Raw genomic sequence first — 22,870 nt, forward strand, 5'->3', positions numbered from 1 at the left:
GACACTGGGACATGTGTAATGGTGATCAGGGACACTGGGACTGGTGTGGTGGTGATCAGGGACACTGGGAAATGTGTGGCAGTGATCGGGGCACTGGGAAATGTGTGGTGGTGATCAGGAACACTGGGACTGGCATGGTGGTGATCAGGGACACTGGGACTGGCATGGTGGTGATCAGGGACACTGGGACTGGCATGGTGGTGATCAGGGACACTGGGACTGGCATGGTGGTGATCAGGGACACTGGGACTGGCATGGTGGTGATTAGGGACACTGGGACTGGTGTGGTCGTGATTAGGGACACTGGGACTGGTGTGGCAGGGACTAGGGCCACCGTGAGTGGGTGACACTGACTGGTGACAATATGCCAAAGCGCCAAACTCAACTCCATAAAAGCCTACGTATCCATGCACACATAGGCTTTTACAAGACTTTAGAAGCTGCTGCAGTTAGGGGAGCATCAACCTCCCTCAACCTTCCTTTCCTGAACGAGGAAGAATCACGGTCAGGATAGGAGCGTTTTGACGGCCAGCGGCAAAAGCGTGGTGCGATTTATCCGTGTTTTTGGGTTTCCTCGTGGCCGGCGGTCAACCTAATCTGTGTGTACATGAGCCCTTAAAAGCTAGAATCATAATAGTAGGCACCACTGCTACAGTGATCTCCAATAGCTGCTGTGCCCCATGCTGAGTGGCTGCCCTGCTGCATTGTGAACACAGGAGGTCGCCATTCAGGAGACGCTTTGCATTTTCTCAATGAATACAAAGCATTATTTCAGTAGATAAGGTGAAGAAGTGGAGCAGTGACATCATGATCACCAGCTCATCCAGTCAGAAAACACAGTACATTAATTGAGAAAATTCAAAGTGTTCCTTGAGTAAAGCCCATGCCAAGCAAGGGACCTCCTGTGTTCAGTAAGTAACAGGGCAGCCACTAGGCCCAGGAAATTGTGGACATCTACTAAAGTGATTTCCAATTTCCATGGGGATCCTACGGGTATGGCACATACATAATTACATTGATCCAAGCTGGCCCAATGTAAACATTGCCATACCACATGAAGACCAGGCCTTTTCTGGCACTTTTTGTTTACAAGTAGACAGGTGCAATTTGTTTCGTTCTGAATTCTAATTCCGACAAATTCCTTGATTTGGAAATATCTGAATTAACAAAAACCCGTTTAATGAATTATTCCGAATATTTGTATATTCGAATATTAAAAATTTGTACATTTGAATATTTGTAAATTCGAAAATTCGTAAATTCGAAAATAAGAACGAAAATTCAAAAGAACGAAAATCCAAAAATAAGAACGAAAAATTAAAAAACCTGAACTAATAATAACTTAACTATTACTAACTATTAAATTATAGGTATTGGAATCTTCTCTCAAATTTGTCGAAAATGATTATCCAGTTACAAATTATTAGAAACCAATGGAACATAACATAAGAAAACAAAAATAATAATTAACAATTATAATAATAATAAAAACTGTTATTACTTATTAATTCCATTCAATTTGTTTAGATGCGCCATTTGTTATTTCAAATAATTAATAAATTTGGATAATTCGTAACATCGGATAAATTCATATTCGTTATGTTGACCAACAACGAAATTTGAAAGGAAATTACAATACCTAGAATTTAATAGTTAGTTATTATTAGTTAGTTAGCTATTATTCAGAATTTCCTTATTTTCGTATTTTCTAATTTTCTTATTTTTAGATTTTCACATTTTCTGATTCTTTGAATTTCCGAATTTCCAGATTTATGAATTTTAAAATGTTCGCATTTCCGGATTTTCAAATTTATGAATTTAAAAAATGTCAAATTTATGAAATTACGAATTTTCGAATTTATACATTTTCGAAATTAAGAATTTCAATCATAACAAATGACCCAAACACCCCCCCCCCCCCCCCCAAAAAAAATGAATGAAACAAAAACTAACACATTTTTTGGCAGTGCATGTCTATTTACAAGTTTAAATCAGTATTTTTTGCCAGAAAATTACTTTATATATCTTAGCAGAGACCCTAGGAAATGCAATTTTCTATGTTACACAGTATTTGCACATCGGTTTTTCAAATGCGTTTTTTTGGGGAAAAATACATTTTAATGAAGAAAAAAAGAACACAATATATACGGCAATTTTTTTGTATAATATGAAAGATGATGTTAGGCCGAGTAAATACAGTAGATACCGAACAAGTCACGCTTTAAAATTTCTCACACTCGTGGAATGGCGACAGTCTACCATGTTTAAAAATGCGTGCGCAACTTACATATGCGTTCACTTCTGCGTGCGAGAACGGATTCGGCAATGCCACCGGATTACCATAGAGCTGGCCATGGACCGGATGGTGCCTGGCTATCCCTATGATCCTGGGAGGCCAGAAACAATGCCATGACATCACTTTTGGCTCTGGCAGATGTAAACACTGCCATTTTTTTCTGGAAAGCAGAGATCAATGTTTTCTTTTTTTTATGGTGTCTTAATATGGGGTCTTACAGACACCAGATGGCTCCATGAAGAGGATCCGTCTTTCCTTATTTCTATCAGAAGGGGTGTTCACATTTCTTGTGATAGGAATAAAAAGTGATAAAAAAATAAAGGGAGAGTGTAAAAAATAAAAAATAAAACCCTAAAACTAAAATAAAAACAAAATTTTAATTTAAAATCTCTCCTGTCCCCTGCCCGAATATGTAAACGGTGTTCGTACCACACAAGTGAGGTATTGTCGTGAATGTTATAGCAAGAGCAATCATTCTAGCTCTAGACCTCCAATCTAACGCTAAACAGGTAACCTGTAAAAACGTTTTAAACTGTCGCCTATGGAGATTTTTAATGGCTGTCGTTTGACGCCATTCCTCAAGCGTGCGCACTTTTAAAGCAAGACATGTTAGGTTTCTATTTACTCAGTATAACATCGTCTTATGTTTTACCAAAAAATTGGGTCATATATTGTGGGTTTTTCCTTTTCACATGTACCTGTATTATTTCAATAAAATTCTTTGTGGAAAAAAATATATATTGTGGGTTTTTTTTTTTTTGCATTAAAATCCATTAAACTGTTTTTCCAACAAATAAATGTGTTTGAAAAATCTCTGCACCCATATCGTGAGACATAAAAAGTTGCAGCACCCACCATTTTATTCTCTAGGGCCTCTGCTTAAAAATATATATAATGTTTGGGAGTTCTCAATAATTTTCTAGCAAAAAAATGCTGATTTTTACATACAGGAGAGAAATGCCAGAATTGGCCTGGGTGGGAAGTAGTTAATAAACATCTATGAAGAATAAACATGAGAGATGGACTTGTAGTTCTCAATGCAACATCTAGTATTTATAGTCCATTGACACTTCCTCCAGTTCTCCAACTGAAAGCCCATACCACAGTACTGGAGGAAGAGTCTGCAGGAGATTGAGGCCGCGTACACACGGGCGGATTGTCTGCCCAACTAGGTTCGTCAGACAATCCGACAGACAGTCCGTCCAAACTTTTGAATGAATGGACTTGCCCACACACGGCACTTTTTGAGCAGACTAATACGGCGGACTAAGTCCGCCAGACAATCCGCTCTACTTTTGAAATGAACGGACTCGCCCACACACGCGGAGGAAAGTCCGCTCATTTCGAGAGCGTCTCCAGGTAGGCAGGGCCCGTGAAGGAGACACCGCTGGCCCCGCCGCCTGGTATGTACTTAAAGGGGAACCCCAACGCCAAAAAAAAAATCGGCGTGGGGGTGCCCCCCAAGTCCACAACAGACCCTTGTCCGAGCACGCTACCCGGCCTCTTCTCCCGACTTCGGGGGTCTTGTCCCCCTCTTCGGTTCTTCTGCCGGGCCACCGCGCCTTCTTATAGCTCTTTTGCAGGCGGTGGCCCGGTCTTCTGTCGCCGCCGCCTTCCGTTCTTCTTCTTCTTCTTCTCCAGGAGATGTTGCCTCGACGATCTCTCCGGCCGGAATGCCAGAGCCGCGCTGCGCGGCCACTTATATAGTGACAATGGGGCGGTGTCACATGGTATATGTCACATGGGTTGGTCACATGGGTTGATGTCACATGGGGACTATGACATCGTAAGGGACAGCAACCCATGTGACATATACCATGTGACACCGCCCCATTGTCACTATATAAGTGGCCGCGCAGCGCGGAGGAGGAGGGCCGGACTCCTCCGCTAGCAAAAGAGCTACAAGAAGATAGCGGAGGAGTCTGGCGAGAAGACCCCCGGAGCTGTGCAATAAAATATTTTAACCCTGTGTTGTGTTTTTTTTTGGTACTTTTTTTCACAGGTGAATGGGTAGGGGTACATTGTACCCCATACTCATTCACATAGGGTGGGGGGCCGGTATCCGGGGGCCCCCTTATTAAAGGGGGCTCCCGGATTCCGATAAGCCCCCCGCCTGCAGACCCCGACAACCAATGGCCAGGGTTGTCGGGAAGAGGCCCTTGTCCTCATCAACATGGGGACAAGGTGCTTTGGGGTGGGGGGGGCCGCGCGGGCCCCCCTTCCCCAAGGCACCCCCCATGTTGAGGGCACGCGGCCTGGTACGGCTCAGGAGGGGGGGGCGCTCGCTCGCCCCCCTTTCCTGGCCGGCCGGGTAGCGTGCTCGGACAAGGGTCTGTTGTGGACTTGGGGGGCACCCCCACGCCGATTTTTTTCGGCGTTGGGGTTCCCCTTTAAGTCCATTCCAGGCGGTGGGGCCCGCGACGTCTCCGTCGCGTGCCCCGCCTACCTGGATACCCGCTCGAAATGAGCAGACTTTTCTCCGGGTGGGAAAAGTCCGCTCATTCCGAAAGTACAGCGGACTGGCACACACACGGGCGGACTGTCCGCTCAAACCAAGTTTGGACGGACAATCTTACGGAAATTCCGTAAGACTTTGTTCGCCAGACTGTCCGCTGAAAAAGTCCGCTGAAGCCCACACACGAGCGGATTGTCCGCTGAAATGTGTTTCGGCGGACTAAGTTGGGCAGACAGTCCGCCCGTGTGTACGCGGCCTGACATTGCATATGCAATCCACTGATCACGGGTGCAATGCTTTGCAGGCTCCTATGCAAATACATACATAAATAAATGCACACTTTTTTTTTGCATGCAAATATAGGTAGATGCAATATTTTTTGTAAAAGGTAGACTTGTTTGGGTAGTTAAGGGCGATGTGTTAGCATCGGAGGTAGGCTAAGCATATTTTTAGTGGGAAGATTAAGTGCTAAGGTTAGGGAGGTGGAAAGGGTAAATGTTGGGGTGACAATAAGTGCTAGCGAAAGTTGGGTGATAGGTTGGTGTTGTGTTATGGCCCCGTAGAAATTATGAGCAACAGTTATCCTCCCTGTTGGGAGGGGAGTAGGGTTTCTTCAATGTATTTAGAAAGGCTGACACGCATTTGTGAAAAAAAAAAACGAAAGAAATTAGACATGTTTGATTTGTTTAGTTACGAATCTAAATTTGGACAAAATCGGATGTATTCGAATTTACAAATCCATAAAAAAAAAAAAATGATAACAAAACAAACTATCCGAATTTGAAAATGACTTTGAATTTGAAATGGAAACATATTGTAATAAATACAGTAAGGTATAACAAGGAAATAAGATGATGATTCCTACTTAGGCTGCTTTATAGAATAGAATAGAATAAAATAAAACTGAACAGAATATAAAATAAGGGAATATAAAATAAAATAGAAAAGAATAAAAAAGAATAGAATATAAAAGAATAGAATGAAACAGATCAAAAAATAAAGGACTAACATACAATAGATTAGAATAGAATAAAAAAGAACGAATATAGATTTGAAAATAACAAAATATTCGAACATAACGAATATGGCAATTAAATTATTAACTTAACAAATGAATCCAAAACAAATTTTTCCATCGTATACATCTCTAAAATAAATATTCAGGTGAATTCAGTAAAACACTGCTATAACTTTCCTGGTGCAAACTTCCTTAGCAACTACCTATGCCTAATTCAGGAAAGCATTTGCACCAGCATTAGTATCATTATTGACGCATGTGCGCCAAATTCAGGTAGTTCTAACAACTACCACTCTAGAACCTGTCACTATGCCAGCCACATATTCTTAAAAAATAACCACCAGTTCTCACATTAGGAAACTAGGAGTAATTGAGATCAGCTCCAAACTGGTGTACAGAGGTACTGCAATGCTCAGAGCGGGGCATATCTGTGACATCTTCCTACACAGGGCTCTATACCTGACCACATTCAGTAGTCTGTTGGGAGATTCCCCAGCCGAAAGCTAATTAATTAATGAAATTATACTCTTTCTGAAATCCCACCACTGTGTTCACTGTTTCCAACCTTTTCCAAATATGGTAGGAGAGGCATGAGAATAAATTAAACAGTTTTTAGAAAACTCTGAAAATGTTGGTAATACATGGATACACCACCCCTTCCTCTATCATTCCACCCAAAATGAAAAGTTTTGACGAGGCTTCCTCGGTGTGTAACGACTAGATTTCTATACACTGCAGACTTGCGGTGCGGTCACTCCTTACCTCAGTGAATTTCACCATTATCATAAACGCTTCCTCAGGATCAGGCCAGGCCAGCTGCTGCCATGTGCGTCCAATCTGGGTGAAGCATGTTGACAGGTCAACCGTGGAAGAGCTGTGCTTCTGCAGCTCTGACAGTGGAACCAACTAAAAAAGACAACATTACAATATATCATTAGCACTGCAGATATACTCCTGGTTGTAAAAAAGGTGGCAATACAGCGCTGTCTTAACAATGCTTGTGAAAAGGAACTGTGCTTGATAAACAAAATAAATAAAAATATTGAGACAAAAAGTGACTGGATTGGAAGCTGCAACTCAAATGTGAGATACCCACAATAATATGAACAAGTTTTCCGAAAAAGCTGCGCTATAAAAAGTGAACAACTATATAATATCTAATACATATAGCATAATGTAGAGAAAAAGTAACGTGATAAACCGTTATTCAATTAGCCATATAGTATCAACCCATATGGCAAAAATATATGAAATTACATACAACTGTAAATATTTTTTTTATATAAGAAAAGACATGCACCCCAACCCCTAGAATCAGGATATTGTCTCTGAACAAAATCCCTGAGTGAAAAGAGTTAATTAGTCCATTTTCCAAAAGAAATAATTTTCCATATGGTCTCCACTGTGATATTGCACACCAACATCAACACCAACGAGTAGGGATGAGCTTCGTGTTCGAGTCGAACATACGTTCGACTCGAACATTGGCTGTTCGTCCGTTCGGCGAAGTCCGAACATTTTGGTCCGTTCGTGCCAAATTCGTGTGGCGCTCACGGCCCACAATGCACTGCGATGGCGCAGTGCATTGCTGGCTCATGATTGGCCAAGCATGCACTGTGACCCCGCATGCTTGGCCAATCGCAGCGCCAGCAGCGAGGAGAGCCATGATTGGCCACAGGCAGGATGCCTGTGGCCAATCATAGCTCAGGCTGTGTAGTGCACGCCCCACACTATATAAGGCCGCCAGCGTGGCGGCCTTGTGTAGTGTGTTGGCGTCTGAAGCAGTGGGTGTTCTGTGTACCTTCAACACAGTACACACCGATCGTTTTCGGCCGATTTTCGATCTTGCTGTTGTGTAGTGGTTATTGTCTGCGTGCCCTGACCGCAGTACAGTATACATCTGTATATACCCCTTTATCTCTGGTGTTCTATAATAAAGGCATCTGCAGGAGTTAGTGGGTGTTCTGTGTACCTTCAACACAGTACACACCGATCGTTTTCGGCCGATTTTCGATCTTGCTGTTGTGTAGTGGTTATTGTCTGCGTGCCCTGACCGCAGTATACACCGCTATATTCACCTCACCTATATAGCTAGTGATCTATCTTTTATAATAGAGCTTGCAGTCAGTAGTGTTAGGAGATAGTGCGTGCTGTCTGCGTGCTCTGTACCCAGTACATACCGCTATATCCACCTACATAGCTCTTCTCTATTTGAGCCCATTTGCCATCTGCAGGAGTTATTGGAAGTTGTGTGTGCCTCCAGCACAGCACAGTATACATCTGTATATACCCCTTTATCTCTGGTGTTCTATAATAAAGGCATCTGCAGGAGTTAGTGGGTGTTGTGTGCCTCTAGCACAATATACACTACCCAACTGCTTTTTTACCCAACTCCCTTCAGGCCATTACCATGTCTGGAAGGCCAGCAAGGAGAGGCAGACAGGCGCAAGCCGATAAAAGAGGGCAAGCAGGCGCTGTGTCTAGAGACAACAGTGCTGGTCGTGGACGCGGTGCATTGTCATCAGCACGTGGCCATGGGACACGCTTGTCCTTCTTTTCGGCAGCTGGACATGTTGAACCGCAACATGCCAACGACTTGGTAGAGTGGATGACCAAGCCCTCTTCATCCTCCTCATCCTCTCTCACCCAGTCTCAGGGTACTAGCAAAGCAGCTGCCAACGCATCGTCTTCCCTCCTCTCAATGTCATCATCAGTGACTCCTTCTCTAGACCCACCACGTCCTCCTGAGGAGTCTCCTGAACTCTTTGAGCACAGTGTTGGGTACATGCTCCAGGAGGATGCCCAGTGTTTTGTGGGCTCTGATGATGACACTCAGCTAGAGGAAGGCAGTAGCGTGAGCGCAGAGAGAGGGGATGCTCAAGAAGGACAGCAATCTGGCAGTCATGTTCCACAAGCTTCAGCATACTGCCAGGTTTGCTACAGCGATGAAGAGGGAGGGGATGATGAGGGCACTGACTCCACGTGGGTGCCTGGAAGGAGAGAGGAGGAGGAGGAGGAGAAGGAGGCACATGTCCAACGAGGCAGGATGCCCTCCGGGGGCCAGCTTAGGGGCAGCACACCGACTGAATCACACCGCAGAGCTCCGCCTGTGCAGAGCGCTGCCTCTGCGCGTTATTCTAAAAGTTCTTTGGTGTGGGCCTTTTTTGAGATGAGTGCATCAGATCGCACCGCTGCTATTTGCAACATATGTCTCAAGCGTATCTCACGTGGCCAAAACATCAGCCGCTTGGGCACCACATGCTTGACCAGACATATGTTGACCTGCCATGCAGCTCGTTGGCAAGCGTACCTCAAAGACCCACACCAAAGAACAAAGCGGACCTCTCCTTGATCCTCATCAGCTGGCATCTCCAACCCCACTAGACCTTCAGTCCTCTCTGAAACCTGCTCTGAGAGGAATGAAGGTGTAGAATTAGGTGTGTCACAGCCAAGTGCTTCCGGGAACTCTGCTAGCGGTACACCCACGTCCGATTATAGCAGGCAAATGTCCCTGCCCCAGCTGCTGGAGCGAAAGAAGTTCACTCCCAGCCATCCACATGCCCAGCGGTTGAATCCTAGCTTGGCTAAATTGCTAGCACTTCAACTGCTGCCTTTTCAGTTGGTAGACTCGGCCCCCTTCCGTGAGTTTGTACAATGTGCGGTTCCTCAGTGGCAGGTCCCCAAACGCCACTTTTTCTCACGGAAGGCGATTCCGGCTCTCTACCGGCATGTGGAAGCCAATGTCCTTGCCTCGCTGGACAGGGCGGTCAGCGGTAAGTTGCATATTACCGCTGACTCATGGTCCAGCAGGCATGGACAGGGACGTTACCTGTCTTTCACGGCCCATTGGGTCACTCTTCTGGCAGCTGGGAAGGATGCAGGACAAGGTGCAGTAGTGTTGGAGGTTGTTCCGCCACCACGCCTCCAAAATGCTACTATTGGTTGTGACACACCTCTCTCCTCCACCCCCTCCTCTTCTTCTTCCTCCATGGCCTCTTCCAGTGCTCTGTCCTCAGAACCAGCGGTGCTCCTTAGGCGTTCCAGGGGCTACGCAAGTACGCAGGCAAAACGATGCCATGCCGTGCTTGCGCTGGTTTGTTTGGGGGACAGGAGCCACACTGGGGCGGATGTTTTGTCAGCTCTGCAGGGGCAGGCCGAGAGGTGGTTGACGCCATGCCAGCTTAAGCCAGGAATGGTGGTTTGCGACAATGGCACCAACCTCCTCTCCGCCCTCCGACAGGGACAACTGACCCATGTGCCCTGTGTAGCTCACATCCTTAACATGGTGGTGCAGTGGTTCTTGGGCAGGTACCCCGGCTTACAGGATATCCTGAAGCAGGCCAGGAAAGTCTGTGTGCATTTCCGCCGATCATTTAATGCCTGTGCTCGGCTGGCTGAGCTCCAAAAGGAGTTGAACCTGCCCAAGAACCGCCTTATATGTGACATGCCCACCAGATGGAACTCAACATTGGCCATATTGCAGAGGCTGCACACGCAGCAGAGGGCCATCAATGAGTACCTGTGCGACTACGGCACCAAGACAGGGTCAGGGGAGCTCGGTTTTTTCTCACCACGCCAGTGGGGCATGATCAGGGATGCATGCACTGTCCTGTCACCATTTGAGGAGGCCACAAGGATGGTGAGCAGTGACAGTGCATGCATCAGTGACACTGTACCTCTTGTCCACCTCTTGGAGCATACGCTGCGTGGAATAATGGACAGGGCACTTGAGGCAGAACAGAGGCAGGAAGAGGAGGACTTCCTTGCCTCTCAAGGCCCCCTTTATCCAGACAGTGTTCCTGCTGTGCCACCCATCACACAGGAAGAGGATGAGGAGGAGGAAGAGGAGGAGGAGGATGATTGTGTCAGCATGGAGGTGGAGGCTGGCACTCAGCATCAGCATCAGCAGCAGCAGCATTCTTGTAGGGATGATTTACAGTCCCAAGAAACACGTGGACTTGTACGTGGCTGGGAGGAGGTAGCTGCGGATCATGTTGTCCTTAGTGACCCAGAGGACTCCGGACCGAATGCCTCAGCTAACCTACGCTGCATGGCCTCCCTGATCCTGCAAAGCCTGTGGAAGGATCCTCGTATTCTTCGGATCAAGGAGAGGGACCATTACTGGCTGGCCACTCTCCTTGATCCACGGTACAAGGGTAAGGTTGCCGACCTTATCTTGCCATCGCAGAGGGAGCAGAGGATGAGACATCTCCGGGAGGCCTTGCAGAAAGGTCTGTGCAACGCGTTCCCAGAGACTGGGAGGTTACAAACTCCTGGTCCTGGACAACGTGTTGCTGAGGCATCGGTCAGAAGGAGAGGTGGAGAAGGTGGCCGTCTGACTGATGCTTTCAGACAATTTTTTAGTCCGCAGCCCCAAGGTATGATCGGTTCCAGCACCCATCGCCAGCGTCTGATTTACATGGTGCAGGAACACCTAGGGGCAAGGTCAGACTTGGACACCTTTCCCACCGAAAATCCTCTGGCTTACTGGGTCTTGAGGATGGATCACTGGCCAGAGCTTGCACAGTATGCAATTGAGCTACTGGCCTGTCCTGCATCCAGCGTTCTTTCGGAATGCACCTTCAGTGCTGCTGGTGGCTTTGTTACCGATCACAGGGTGCGCCTGTCCACCGAATCAGTTGATCGACTGACCTTCATCAAGATGAATCAGTCTTGGATCACCCACAGCTACCAAGCACCTGAAGCTGATGTAACAGAATAATTTTTTTTTGAAATATCACATCCCTTCAAGACTGCCTATGCTGATGCTGAGTGACTGTCCTGTTATGTTGATTGTCTATCCTCTTCCTCCTCCGCTGATATGTTGGAAGAACATTTCTGGTTCTGGTTGATGCCATCAGCCCAATTTTTCTGCCCCTGTTTAACAGGGGCGTTTAAGTACAATTTTTGATGCAATGCTTTGCAGCAGGGATAATTCCTGCAATCAAACAAGAGTATATGGGAGAGGTTGCAGTGTGGTGGCACCAGCACCAGTGCCTAAGGCCCAATTTTTCTGCCCCTGTTTAACAGGGGCATTTAATTACAATTTTTGATGCAATGCTTTGCAGCAGGGCTAATTCCTGCAATCAAACTAGAGTATATGGCAGAGGTTGCAGTGTGGTGGCACCAGCACCAGTGCCTAAGGCCCAATTTTTCTGCCCCTGTTTAACAGGGGCGTTTAATTACAATTTTTGATGCAATGCTTTGCAGCAGGGCTAATTCCTGCAATAAAACTAGAGTATATGGCAGAGGTTGCAGTGTGGTGGCACCAGCACCAGTGCCTAAGGCCCAATTTTTCTGCCCCTGTTTAACAAGGGCGTTTAATTACAATTTTTGATGCAATGCTTTGCAGCAGGGCTAATTCCTGCAATCAAACTAGAGTATATGGCAGAGGTTGCAGTGTGGTGGCACCAGCACCAGTGCCTAAGGCCCAATTTTTCTGCCCCTGTTTAACAGGGGCGTTTAATTACAATTTTTGATGCAATGCTTTGCAGCAGGGCTAATTCCTGCAATAAAACTAGAGTATATGGCAGAGGTTGCAGTGTGGTGGCATCAGCAGCAGTGCGGTGGCACCAGCAGCAGTGCCTAAGGCCAAATTTTTCTATCCCTGTTTAACAGGGACATGTAATTACAATTCTTGATATAATATTTCACAGGAGGGCCCCTTCCTGTGCCCACCCAGAGTAACGGTGAGGACTTATAGTGTTGTGGCACCAGCACCACAACCACCAAAGGTCAAATTTTCTACCACTGTTCAACAATGGCATGTAATTACAATTCTTGATATAATCGTTAACAGCAGGGCGCTCCAGCGCCCACCAAGAGTCACTTTGAGGGCTTACAATGTTGTGGCAAAACCAACACCTTGTTCCGCCATTTCTGCAGAGCATATAGGGCAGGCCCCTACTTTCAAACATCCAATTTACAAACATCTCCTACTTGCAAACAGAAGGAGACAACAGCAAGTGAGATGAAAAAAGATGGACGACAAAACAAATTATACAGGGGTGATAACCCTTCCCTATGTTTTCCAAAAAGCTTTAAAATAGTTTTTTTGACTGGAGCTACACTTTAAAAATGTACCAGTTGAAAATTACAAACAGATTCAACTTAACACAACAAACCTACACAGTCCCTGTCTTGTTTGCACCGCCTGTATACTGCTGTTCTGAGTATATAGGGCCTGGGGGCCACACGCATTTCCTTTTTTTAATATGGGTACAGGGTTCCCCTTAATATGCGTACAAGACCCAAATAGGCTGGTAATGGGCAGGGAGGGCTACCCATGCCATTTTTCTCAATGATTTTCAACCATATTGCAGGAACCAGATATAACATTAAAACCGCAAGCAGTTTTAAATTGTGTTATTTCCGTTTAATGTCATTTTGTGCAGGGACTGTTCTAAACACGGGAAACACGTGGCACTTCACAGGCATACTACAGACACCCCCCAGGCACCATATTTAAAGGAATATTTCACTTTTTTTTTCACTTTAATCGTCATTAAAATCAGTGCTCCCGCCAAAATGGCCATTTTCAAAAACATTTTAGGCATTGACCCATGTCCCCTGGGGCAGGAGCCAGGTCCCCAAACCCTTTTTAGGACAGTATCTTGCATATTAGCCGTTAAAATTAGCACTTTTCATTTCGAACGTTCGAGTCCCATAGACTTCAATGGGGTTCTAAAGTTCGTTCGAATTTGGGGTCCGTTCGAAAGTTCTGGTGCGAACCGAACCGGGGGGGTGTTCGGCTCATCCTTACCAACGAGGAAGTGTCATAAAAGAAGGAGAGCAAGGATCCTCCACCAACAACAATACTGCCGCTTACCAGCTGTTTTGATCCCTTAACCACTTTCAGACCGGACCATTTTGCTGGTAAATGACCAGAGGTCTTTTTACAATTTGGCACTGCGCTGCTTTAACTGGTAATTGCGCGGTCATGCAATGTTGTACCCAAACGAAATTTGCGTCCTTTTCTTCCCACAAATAGAGCTTTCTTTTGATGGTATTTGATTGCCTCTGCGATTTTTATTTTTTGCGATATAAACGTAAAAAGACCGCAAATTTTGAAAAAAAATGATATTTTCTACTTTTTGTTATTAGAAAAATCCAATAAACTCAATTTTAGTCATACATTTAGGCCAAAATGTATTCAGCCACATGTCTTTGGTAAAAAAAAAGTCAATAATTGTATATTTATTGGTTTGCGCAAAAGTTGTCACATCTACAAACTAAGGTACGTTTTCTGGAATTTACGCAGCTTTTAGTTTACGACTGCCTATCTCATTTCTTGAGGTGCTAAAATGGCAGGGCAGTACAAAACCCCCCCAAATGACCCCATTTTGGAAAGTAGACCCCCTAAGGAAATTGATAAGTGCCATGTTGAGCCCATTGAATATTTTATTTTTTTGCCTCAAGCGATTGAATAATGACAAAAAAAAATTTTTTATTTTTTTTTACACAAAGTTGTCACTACATGATATATTGCTCACACATGCTATGGGCATATGTGAAATGACACCCCAAAATAAATTCTGCTGCTTCTCCTGAGTACGGGGATACCACATATGTGGGACTTTTTGGGAGCCTAGCCGCGTACGGGGCCCCGAAAACCAAGAACCGCCTTCAGGTTTTCTAAGGGCGTAAATATTTGACTTCACTCCTCACTACCTATTACAGTTTTGAAGGCCATAAAATGCCAAGATGGCACAAAACCCCCACAAATGACCCCATTTTAGAAAGTAGACACCCCAAGCTATTTGCTGAGAGGCATGTTGAGTCCATGGAATATTTTATATTTTGTCACAAGTTGCGGGAAAATTACAAACTTTTTTTTTTTTTTTTTTCACAAAGTTGTCACTAAATGATATATTGCTCACGCATGCCATGAGCATATGTGAAATGACACCCCAAAATAAATTCTGCTGCTTCTCCTGAGTACGGGGATACCACATATGTGGGACTTTTTGGGAGCCTAGCCGCGTACGGGGCCCCGAAAACCAAGCACCGCCTTCAGGCTTTCTAAGGGCGTTACAGTTTTGAAGGCCATAAAATGCCAAGATGGCACAAACCCCCCCCCAAATGACCCCATTTTGGAAAGTAGACACCCCTAAATTTAGGGGTACACTAGTGAGACTAGGTAATAAATGGCGGGTGCCCTGAAACTATAAAAAAATAACTAACCAACCAGCGTCACCTGTAACAGTTATATGGTGATCACTGGTGAAAGGGTTAACCAGGGGGCAATCAGGGGGCTTTATGCGGTAGTATATGGGGGTCCCTGGCGCTATAAAAAGCTGCGGCGAACCTAAATACCTACCTGCCTAACTAGCGTCACCTGTGACACTAATACAGCGATCAGAAAAACGATCGCTTATTAGGCTGGGTTCACACTGGAGCGATGCGGGAACGCCACAAATCCGCGGCGGGTTCCCGCATCACATGCCTCCCGGCGGCAGTTCACACTGCCCTATGCGAACTGCTGGGAGTGTCAGTGAAATGTTAATGACACCCCCAGATCAGTTCGCATATCGCAGTGCGATCTGCAAACTCGGATCGCATGGTGTGAACACCCATGCGATCCGATTCTGCTGCGGACCAAAAAAAGGGTCCCGTGCGAGTTTGCGGCGGGTGCGACACGAATTCAGCCATACTATCTGTATGGCTGAACTCGAATCGCACAGAGATCGGATGTGATTTGCACTGCGGTGCGAATCGCATCCGTTCTCATAAACCGCTGCAATGTGAACCCAGCCTTAGTGACACTGGCGACGGGGGGTGATCACGGGGTTAAACCTTTATTGGGGGGGTTAGGGGGGTACCTTACAACTAAAGGGGGCTAACCCTAACTGCCCTAACAGTTATTACAGTCACAAATGACACCCGCCGGGTGATCAGGGGGTTAAACCTTTATTAGGTAATAAATGGCGGGTGCCCTGAAACTATAAAAAAATAACTAACCAACCAGCGTCACCTGTAACAGTTATATGGTGATCACTGGTGAAAGGGTTAACTAGGGGGCAATCAGGGGGCTTTATGCGGTAGTATATGGGGGTCCCTGGCGCTATAAAAAGCTGCGGCGAACCTAAATACCTACCTGCCTAACTAGCGTCACCTGTGACACTAATACAGCGATCAGAAAAACGATCGCTTATTAGGCTGGGTTCACACTGGAGCGATGCGGGAACGCCACGAATCTGCGGCGGGTTCCCGCATCGCATGCCTCCCGGCGGCAGTTCACACTGCCCTATGCGAACTGCTGGGAGTGTCAGTGAAATGTTAATGACACCCCCAGATCAGTTCGCATATCGCAGTGCGATCTGCAAACTCAGATCGCATGGTGTGAACACCCATGCGATCCGATTCTGCTGCGGGCCAAAAAAGGGTCCCGTGCGAATTTGCGGCGGGTGCGGCGGCTGCGATGCGAATTCAGCCATACTATCTGTATGGCTGAACTCGAATCGCACAGAGATCGGATGTGATTTGCACTGCAGTGCGGTGCGAATCACATTCGTTCTCATAAACCGCTGCAATGTGAACCCAGCCTTAGTGACACTGGCGACGGGGGGTGATCACGGGGTTAAACCTTTATTGGGGGGGTTAGGGGGGTACATTAGAACTAAAGGGGGCTAACCCTAACTGCCCTAACAGTTATTACAGTCACAAATGACACCAATGCAAAAAAAAAATGACATTGGTGTCACTGTGACTGGGGGGCAGGGGTAATTGGGGGGGTGATCGGGGGGGTGTGAGTGTGCCTGGCATGTTCTACTGTGTAGTGTCGTGTTGGTGCAACTCACCGATCCTCTCTCCTCGGTGTCGGAACGAAAAATACAGACACGGAGGAGAGATTACATCACTTCCTCTCCTGTGTTTACATTACAGGAGAGGAAGTGATGTCACGGAGGATTTTCATTCGTCGGGAGCGATCGCGAGGGGGTGGCCATGAATGAATGGACGTCCCCTCATCCGGGATCGCTCCCGAACGAATACCGACCGCCGCAGGCCCCCGACCCGCGGGAAGGCAAGGACGTACATGTAAGCCCTTATGCCTGCCCGTGCCATTCTGTCGATGTACATCGTCGTGCGGCGGTCGGGAAGTGGTTAAACAAGATCAGATGTCGCCAATGGCTTATCAACCAGCAAAGGTTTAGGTAGCAAAGAAGGTGAATCCTTTAAAAAGCTCCACTCAGGCAATATTATGCTCCTACGGACACACCGCTCATTTTCCACATATAAAAGAAAGGAACCACCATAGCGTAATATTGTCAGTTATTTTAATAAAACGATAATCATATTGCACTTACATGTCTTCGGATATAAAAGCGCCTATACATAAAAACTCCAGCCGGCCGGCTACACTATCGCTGCCCGTTGCTTCTCCCAGCCGGCTGGAGTTTTTATGTATAGGCGAAGTATTGTTGTTGGTGGAGGATCCTTGCTCTCCTTCTTTTATGACACTTCCTCGTTGGTGTTGTGTGCAATATCACAGTGGAGACCATATGGAAAATAGTTTCTTTTGGAAAATGGACTAATTAACTCTTTACACTCAGGGAGTTTGTTCAGAGACAATATCCTGATTCTAGGGGTTGTGGTGCATGTTTTTTCTTATATTAAAAAAATATTTACAGTTGTATGTCATTTCCTATATTTTTGCATTTCACCTATGCCATATGGGTTGATACTATATGGTTAATTGAATAACGGTTTATCACATTACTTTTTTTCTACATTATGCTATATGTATTAGATATTATATAGTTGTTCACTTTTTATAGCGCAGCTTTTACGGAAAACATACTCCTGGTTGTATCCATCACCTGCCCCCAGGTACAGCAGACTGTTGAACGATGGCTTTAGCAGTTTTTAGTATAGGATAATGAATAGCACCTACTTAATTTGCTTTTGTTTTCAGTTTATGCCTGTAGTACAGTAGGGTTGCCACCTCATCCCTTTAAACGTTAACACATATTAATGACACAGGTTCTGTAGCTGATTAAGGTGGTCAATAAACTCAGAGCCCTATCTGCTTTAAATTAGCCTCAGAACTTGTGTAATTAACCGGTTCCCGACCAGCGGACGCTGATGTACGTTGGCATTCACAGGCAGGCATATTGGCGTACAGGTACGTCCAATCTTTAATGCCGCCCTGCCATCGCTGGCGGCGCGCTTGTGTGCTGGTCGGGACAGCCGTGAGTCCGGTCGCGGGTCCCGCAGACTATCGCCGCGGGCATACCTGTGATCGTCTCACGGGGCGGCTGAATGAGGAAATGCCGTTTCCCCATTCTGCCTAGCAACTAGTGATGCTGATCTCTGCTCCATGTGTTTGGAGCAGAGATCAGTGTTCACTAAATTAAAGTCCAGCCCCCAACAGTTAGTAACACACCCCTAGGAACACTTAACCCCTACACTGCCACCCGCTGGTTAACCCATTCACTGCCAGTGTCTTTTACACAGGAATCACTGCATTTATATAGCAGTGATTGCTGTATAAATGACAATGGTCCCAAAAATGTCCGATGTGTCCGCCATAATGTTGCAGTCACAATAAAAATCACTGATCGCCGCCATTACTAGTAAAAAAAAAAAAAATTTATAAAAATGCCATAAATGTATCCCCTATTTTGTAAACACTATAACTTTTGCGCAAACCAATCAATAAACGCTTACTGCGATTTTTTTTAACCAAAAATATGTAGAAGAATACGTATCGGCCTAAACTGAGGGGAAAAAAGTTTTTTTATATATTTTTGGGGGATATTTATTATAACAAAAAGTAAAAAATAATGCGTTTTTTTCAAAATTGTCGCTCTATTTTTGTTTATAGCGCAAAAAATAAAAACCGCAGGGGTGATCAAATACCACCAAAAGAAAAAAAGGACGTCAATTTTGTTTGGGAGCCACGTCGCACGACCGCGCAATTGTCAGTTAAAGCGACGCAGTACCGAATCGCAAAAAGTGGTCTGGTCTTTGACCAGCAAAATGGTCCGGGGCTGAAGTGGTTAATGTGTGTTCAGTTTTAAAAGTATGAAGTGCCAATCCTATACTACGGAGAGCATACAGGTTTATAGATGAACTTGGGCATTCTCCAAACCTACCTCTAACCTGAACTACTGCTTTTTGTATTCAAATGAGCTGCACACCGGGTCATTCCCACGAGAGTTGCAGGGCTTGGATTGACCCAAGCAACAGCTCATTGTAGTACAAAAATGTGGGAGTTCGGGTTAGAGATTAGTCCCCAAGACACCCAAGCTTATCTCTATAGGTTACTAAACATTCATCGGAATAGAGAAACATGTACAGACTCAGTAAACCTTGCCAAGCCACTGTATAAAATTTGTTAAATGTACAAACATACACCATATGGTCACCTGACCCTCACATCTTGATGAGGTTTTTGGACATCTTATTTCAAAGCTAATCAGTGATAGAATTCATCCCAAAGGTGTTTCATAGGGTTGAGGTCAGGTCTCTGTGAAAGCCACATGAGCTCCTCCAAACCAAACTCATCGGACCATGTCTTTATGGAGCTGCCATTGTGTACCTGAACTAAGCCATGTCCCCTTTTATTGATTTTGCTATGCTGTATGCAACTGCCAGAATCACCCTAAAGTAAAGTAAGGTTTACTTCTATTGGGATCCCCAAAAGTCACAGAGCATTACATAGCAGGATATTCTTGCACCTGTGATTTTAATTTGTCTTATTTTAAAGCAATAACTCACTTTTTACTTAAATCAGACTTTTTTTACATTACTTTTTTTGTAATACGGGTTCTTACCAGGTCTATCTGTACAGCTCTTTGGACTCTCTCAAGTGCAGTGGAATAAGCCTTCTTCAACCAGCAAGGCAATGCATCTGCAAACCATCGGTGGGATTCAGACAGTGGTAGAGTTCCATTCCTAGAAGATGGGGAGAAGGTCCAGTGTGATTTCTCAGATTACATTATGTGACTTCAAGCAAGAAATATTGTTTTTTGCCAAGGATGTAACTATAAATCACAGGATCCTGTTTTATTTTATTGGGGCCCCAAACTTACTGGCTCCTTAGCTACCCTCTTTGCAGTACTCAGCATATACTGCACAGTTTAATAGTCTTATTTACCCTGGTGACCTATATTGCAGATCTGACATAGCCCCCTTTCGCGTATTAATACACTGCGTCTTGGATATACTGTCTATATAAATAGACATATAATTGTGCAAATAAGTAAATATGTAAATACTGCATTACTGTATTACCGCTAATATGATCCACATTGTTGCCCCGGGGCCTAGAGAGTACCCCTAATAATAACTGTTAACTTTGGTGGCCAGCCAACAGATATCAGTCACATCACGCACTATAACTACACTGCCTTCGGTATATCAAAAGGTCCTCCCAGGGTTAGGATGCTAAAGTGGACCCCCCACCCTTGAGCACTTTGATTCGGCCCTACAAAAACAAATATTAATTTAAGATAAAAAAGAAAAGAAAAAGAGAGTTAATAAAATGAGACTTAACTAAAATAGTAACCACAAATTTATGGTTAAATTATTTAGGGTTAACAAAAGTGTTATCCTGTGATTTATTCCTACTATTGTGTTTCAAGTGCTACAGATGTAAAATTAGATGCAAAAAGTTTACATACAAAAAAAAAACTCAGCAGCAGATTTGCCATTTATTTTGATGGGCCCCTCGATGCACATCAACGTATGAAAAAACACATCTGAAAATGTATATGCTATATATATATATATATATATATATATATATATAGTCGAAGCCCTATGGCCGATACGGATATGAACAAATAGACTTAGCATAAGACTTACAACATGAAATGGACCTGAAGTGTGCCCTGGTCTGATGGTCGGTATACCAAAATAAGGGGGCATACCCTAGATTAGAAATGAATATTTGTGAAGAGAAATGACTTTGAGAAATGCCCTGAAAAGGGGATGGGAGGGTGGGTACCGCGCACAGGAAACTGACAAAGACCACAGGCGAGCTGGCTGGTTAAATACCCCCTGGGCTCCTCCCATAAATTCAGGCCACCATACTGGCCTTCCTACTTATGGTCGAAGCCCTATGGCCGATACGGATATGAACAAATAGACTTAGCATAAGACTTACAACATGAAATAGACATGAAGGGTGCCCTGGTCTGATGGTCAGTATACCAAAAGAAGGGGGCAAAAACATTCAGGTAGGGGTGTAGTTTTATTAGTCTTAGCTTAATTTATTGAGCAAGTTTGGTGAATGCTTGTGCCATTTCCACCCGAGGATTGGGGATGTACCGGGCGAGATAGGCAGAGTTTCAACTGCTTAGTCTCTTAATGACGTGACCTGGGACCCATGCCAAGATGCTGCTAAGGCTGCTCCAATACTAAAGAGTGACCACGGTACGGACTGGGGTCGAGGTGTAGGCTGCATAGAAGAACCCCATGTGTTTGGAAAACTGGCAGGCACTCGAGGGTTAGCACAGAAAAGGCAACAGGGGACTAGAGTTTGAGCGTTCTGGTAGGAGTGACAGTAGGTGGTGGAGTATGGTTACTGGACATTAGGCATTGTTTGTTCTATAGAAATGGATGTCTATCCTGGAGCCAGATTGCTGGGTTTTAGACACTGCAAGGTGGAGGATGAAATGGTGTTGGTAGCAAGCCAAGTGACGACTACACAGAACTTGGTATGCGGGATTGCTGAAGGTGAACTTGCTAGGCCATCAGAACCCATAGTAGGCTACGTAAATGGCTGTTTGTATGAGCAGGCTGGGGAGAAGTCCAAATGGTGAACTAGTAAAGATAGTAGACCTGTCCCAGAAGATGGCAGCCTGGAATGAACATACAGTGGGCATTAAACTAGTGCTGCCAAAATAACTGCAGCAACCTGTGCAGGAAGGACATAACTGAGAGCGATCCAGATCTGGCTTCATCAACAAGATCAACCTCGGCCCAGTTGTCGGTGGTGAAAGCCACGGCCTGTCCTGTCCTGATATGACCCCAGAGTCGAGAGGCTGTCATGACCGGGTATAGCTTGAAGAGGGAGGAAGTCCAGGTAACGCAGGGTTTAGGAGTATCTCTGAGGCCATGGTCCTGTAAACCAATGGTGGCCAAAAATTGCAGTGAAGCCTGTGGAGGCTGCGGCATCTGTCACTACCAGGGGTGACAGGGGCATCGTAGATGGTATAAACAAACATCGCTATACTAATTCATGCAGAACGGAACATTCCGACATTGATAGGTCTGCTATTGCCACGGCATCTAAATTAAGGATCTGAGAGGGGTCCTGTGTCCGTGAGAGGAAGATCAGGAAGCGCGACATAAAGATCGACCCTGGGGAATGACTCGTATCGCAGAATTGAGCATTCTCAAGAGAGACTGGAGCCGCTTCTTGGTACACCCCAGTGTATAAGCTGAAGGATGTAATGGCCTTTAATAGTCAGGTGGTGTCTGTATAGTACCTGGCTGCCAGCGTTACTAATGATAAAATGGCTAGGCCGTAGAAACCGTAAAGGGCCAGGTAGATGGCCGCTTGGATGCCTAGACTGGGGAATGTGCGAGGATTTCATATGTCCCTAAAGATGGCAGTTGTGACGGGCGAGCGTTTGCCGTTGGCTATGGGCTGATGCCTCTGGATGCCTCATAGAGGGGATCTTACTGTATGGGCCGTAAAGACAGATGGCTCTCCGGGTCCTGTAAGGATAAGAAATGCTGGATGCTGGCTAGGTATAGCCTGATAGTGTTACAAGAAGAAGCCAGTTGCATGTGGCAACACGATACCTGGTGCAGGACGGAAGCTGAACTCAACTGTCCTAAGGGAGAGATGACAGACAGGAAACAGTAAGTGGCTTGTATGAAAAGCCACTGGAGACAAGTGGCCAATTAAGTGCCGCTGAAAATGATGTGTAGCCAGTTTGTGTGCCACTGAGAATGTGCTTGCAAAAAGAACGATTGCAAGAAGTTATGCTAAGTAGCGTGCCTTGCCATGATTGCAAAGTTGTGCTTAAACGTGTGCTTGCAACGATTGCATGGGATTTTGTCACTGGAGATGTGTTCGTAGTGACTGTGAAAAGTTTGTATTACTGCATGTGCTTGCGAAGACTGCAAGAGTTGTCCTTGAATA

At 45.3% G+C, this 22,870-nt stretch overlaps 1 protein-coding gene across 2 annotated transcripts in view; it reads right to left on the minus strand.

Annotated features, from left to right (window-relative positions):
• Positions 1-22,870, minus strand: part of UNC13D (unc-13 homolog D) — a 297,875-nt gene that overhangs the window by 96,737 nt on the left and 178,268 nt on the right. For both annotated transcript variants that reach the window (XM_077459688.1, XM_077459687.1), the window contains 2 exons: positions 19,548-19,668; positions 6,532-6,675 (listed from right to left, as the gene is read on the minus strand). In XM_077459688.1, the coding sequence (XP_077315814.1) occupies positions 6,532-6,675; positions 19,548-19,668 (265 nt within the window). The remainder of the gene's footprint in view (positions 1-6,531; positions 6,676-19,547; positions 19,669-22,870) is intronic.

The sequence above is a fragment of the Lithobates pipiens genome, unplaced genomic scaffold (assembly GCF_037356315.1).
Source record: "Lithobates pipiens isolate NorthernLeopardFrog02 unplaced genomic scaffold, aLitPip1_a1.2 Scaffold_28, whole genome shotgun sequence".
Taxonomy (NCBI): Eukaryota; Metazoa; Chordata; class Amphibia; order Anura; family Ranidae; genus Lithobates; species Lithobates pipiens.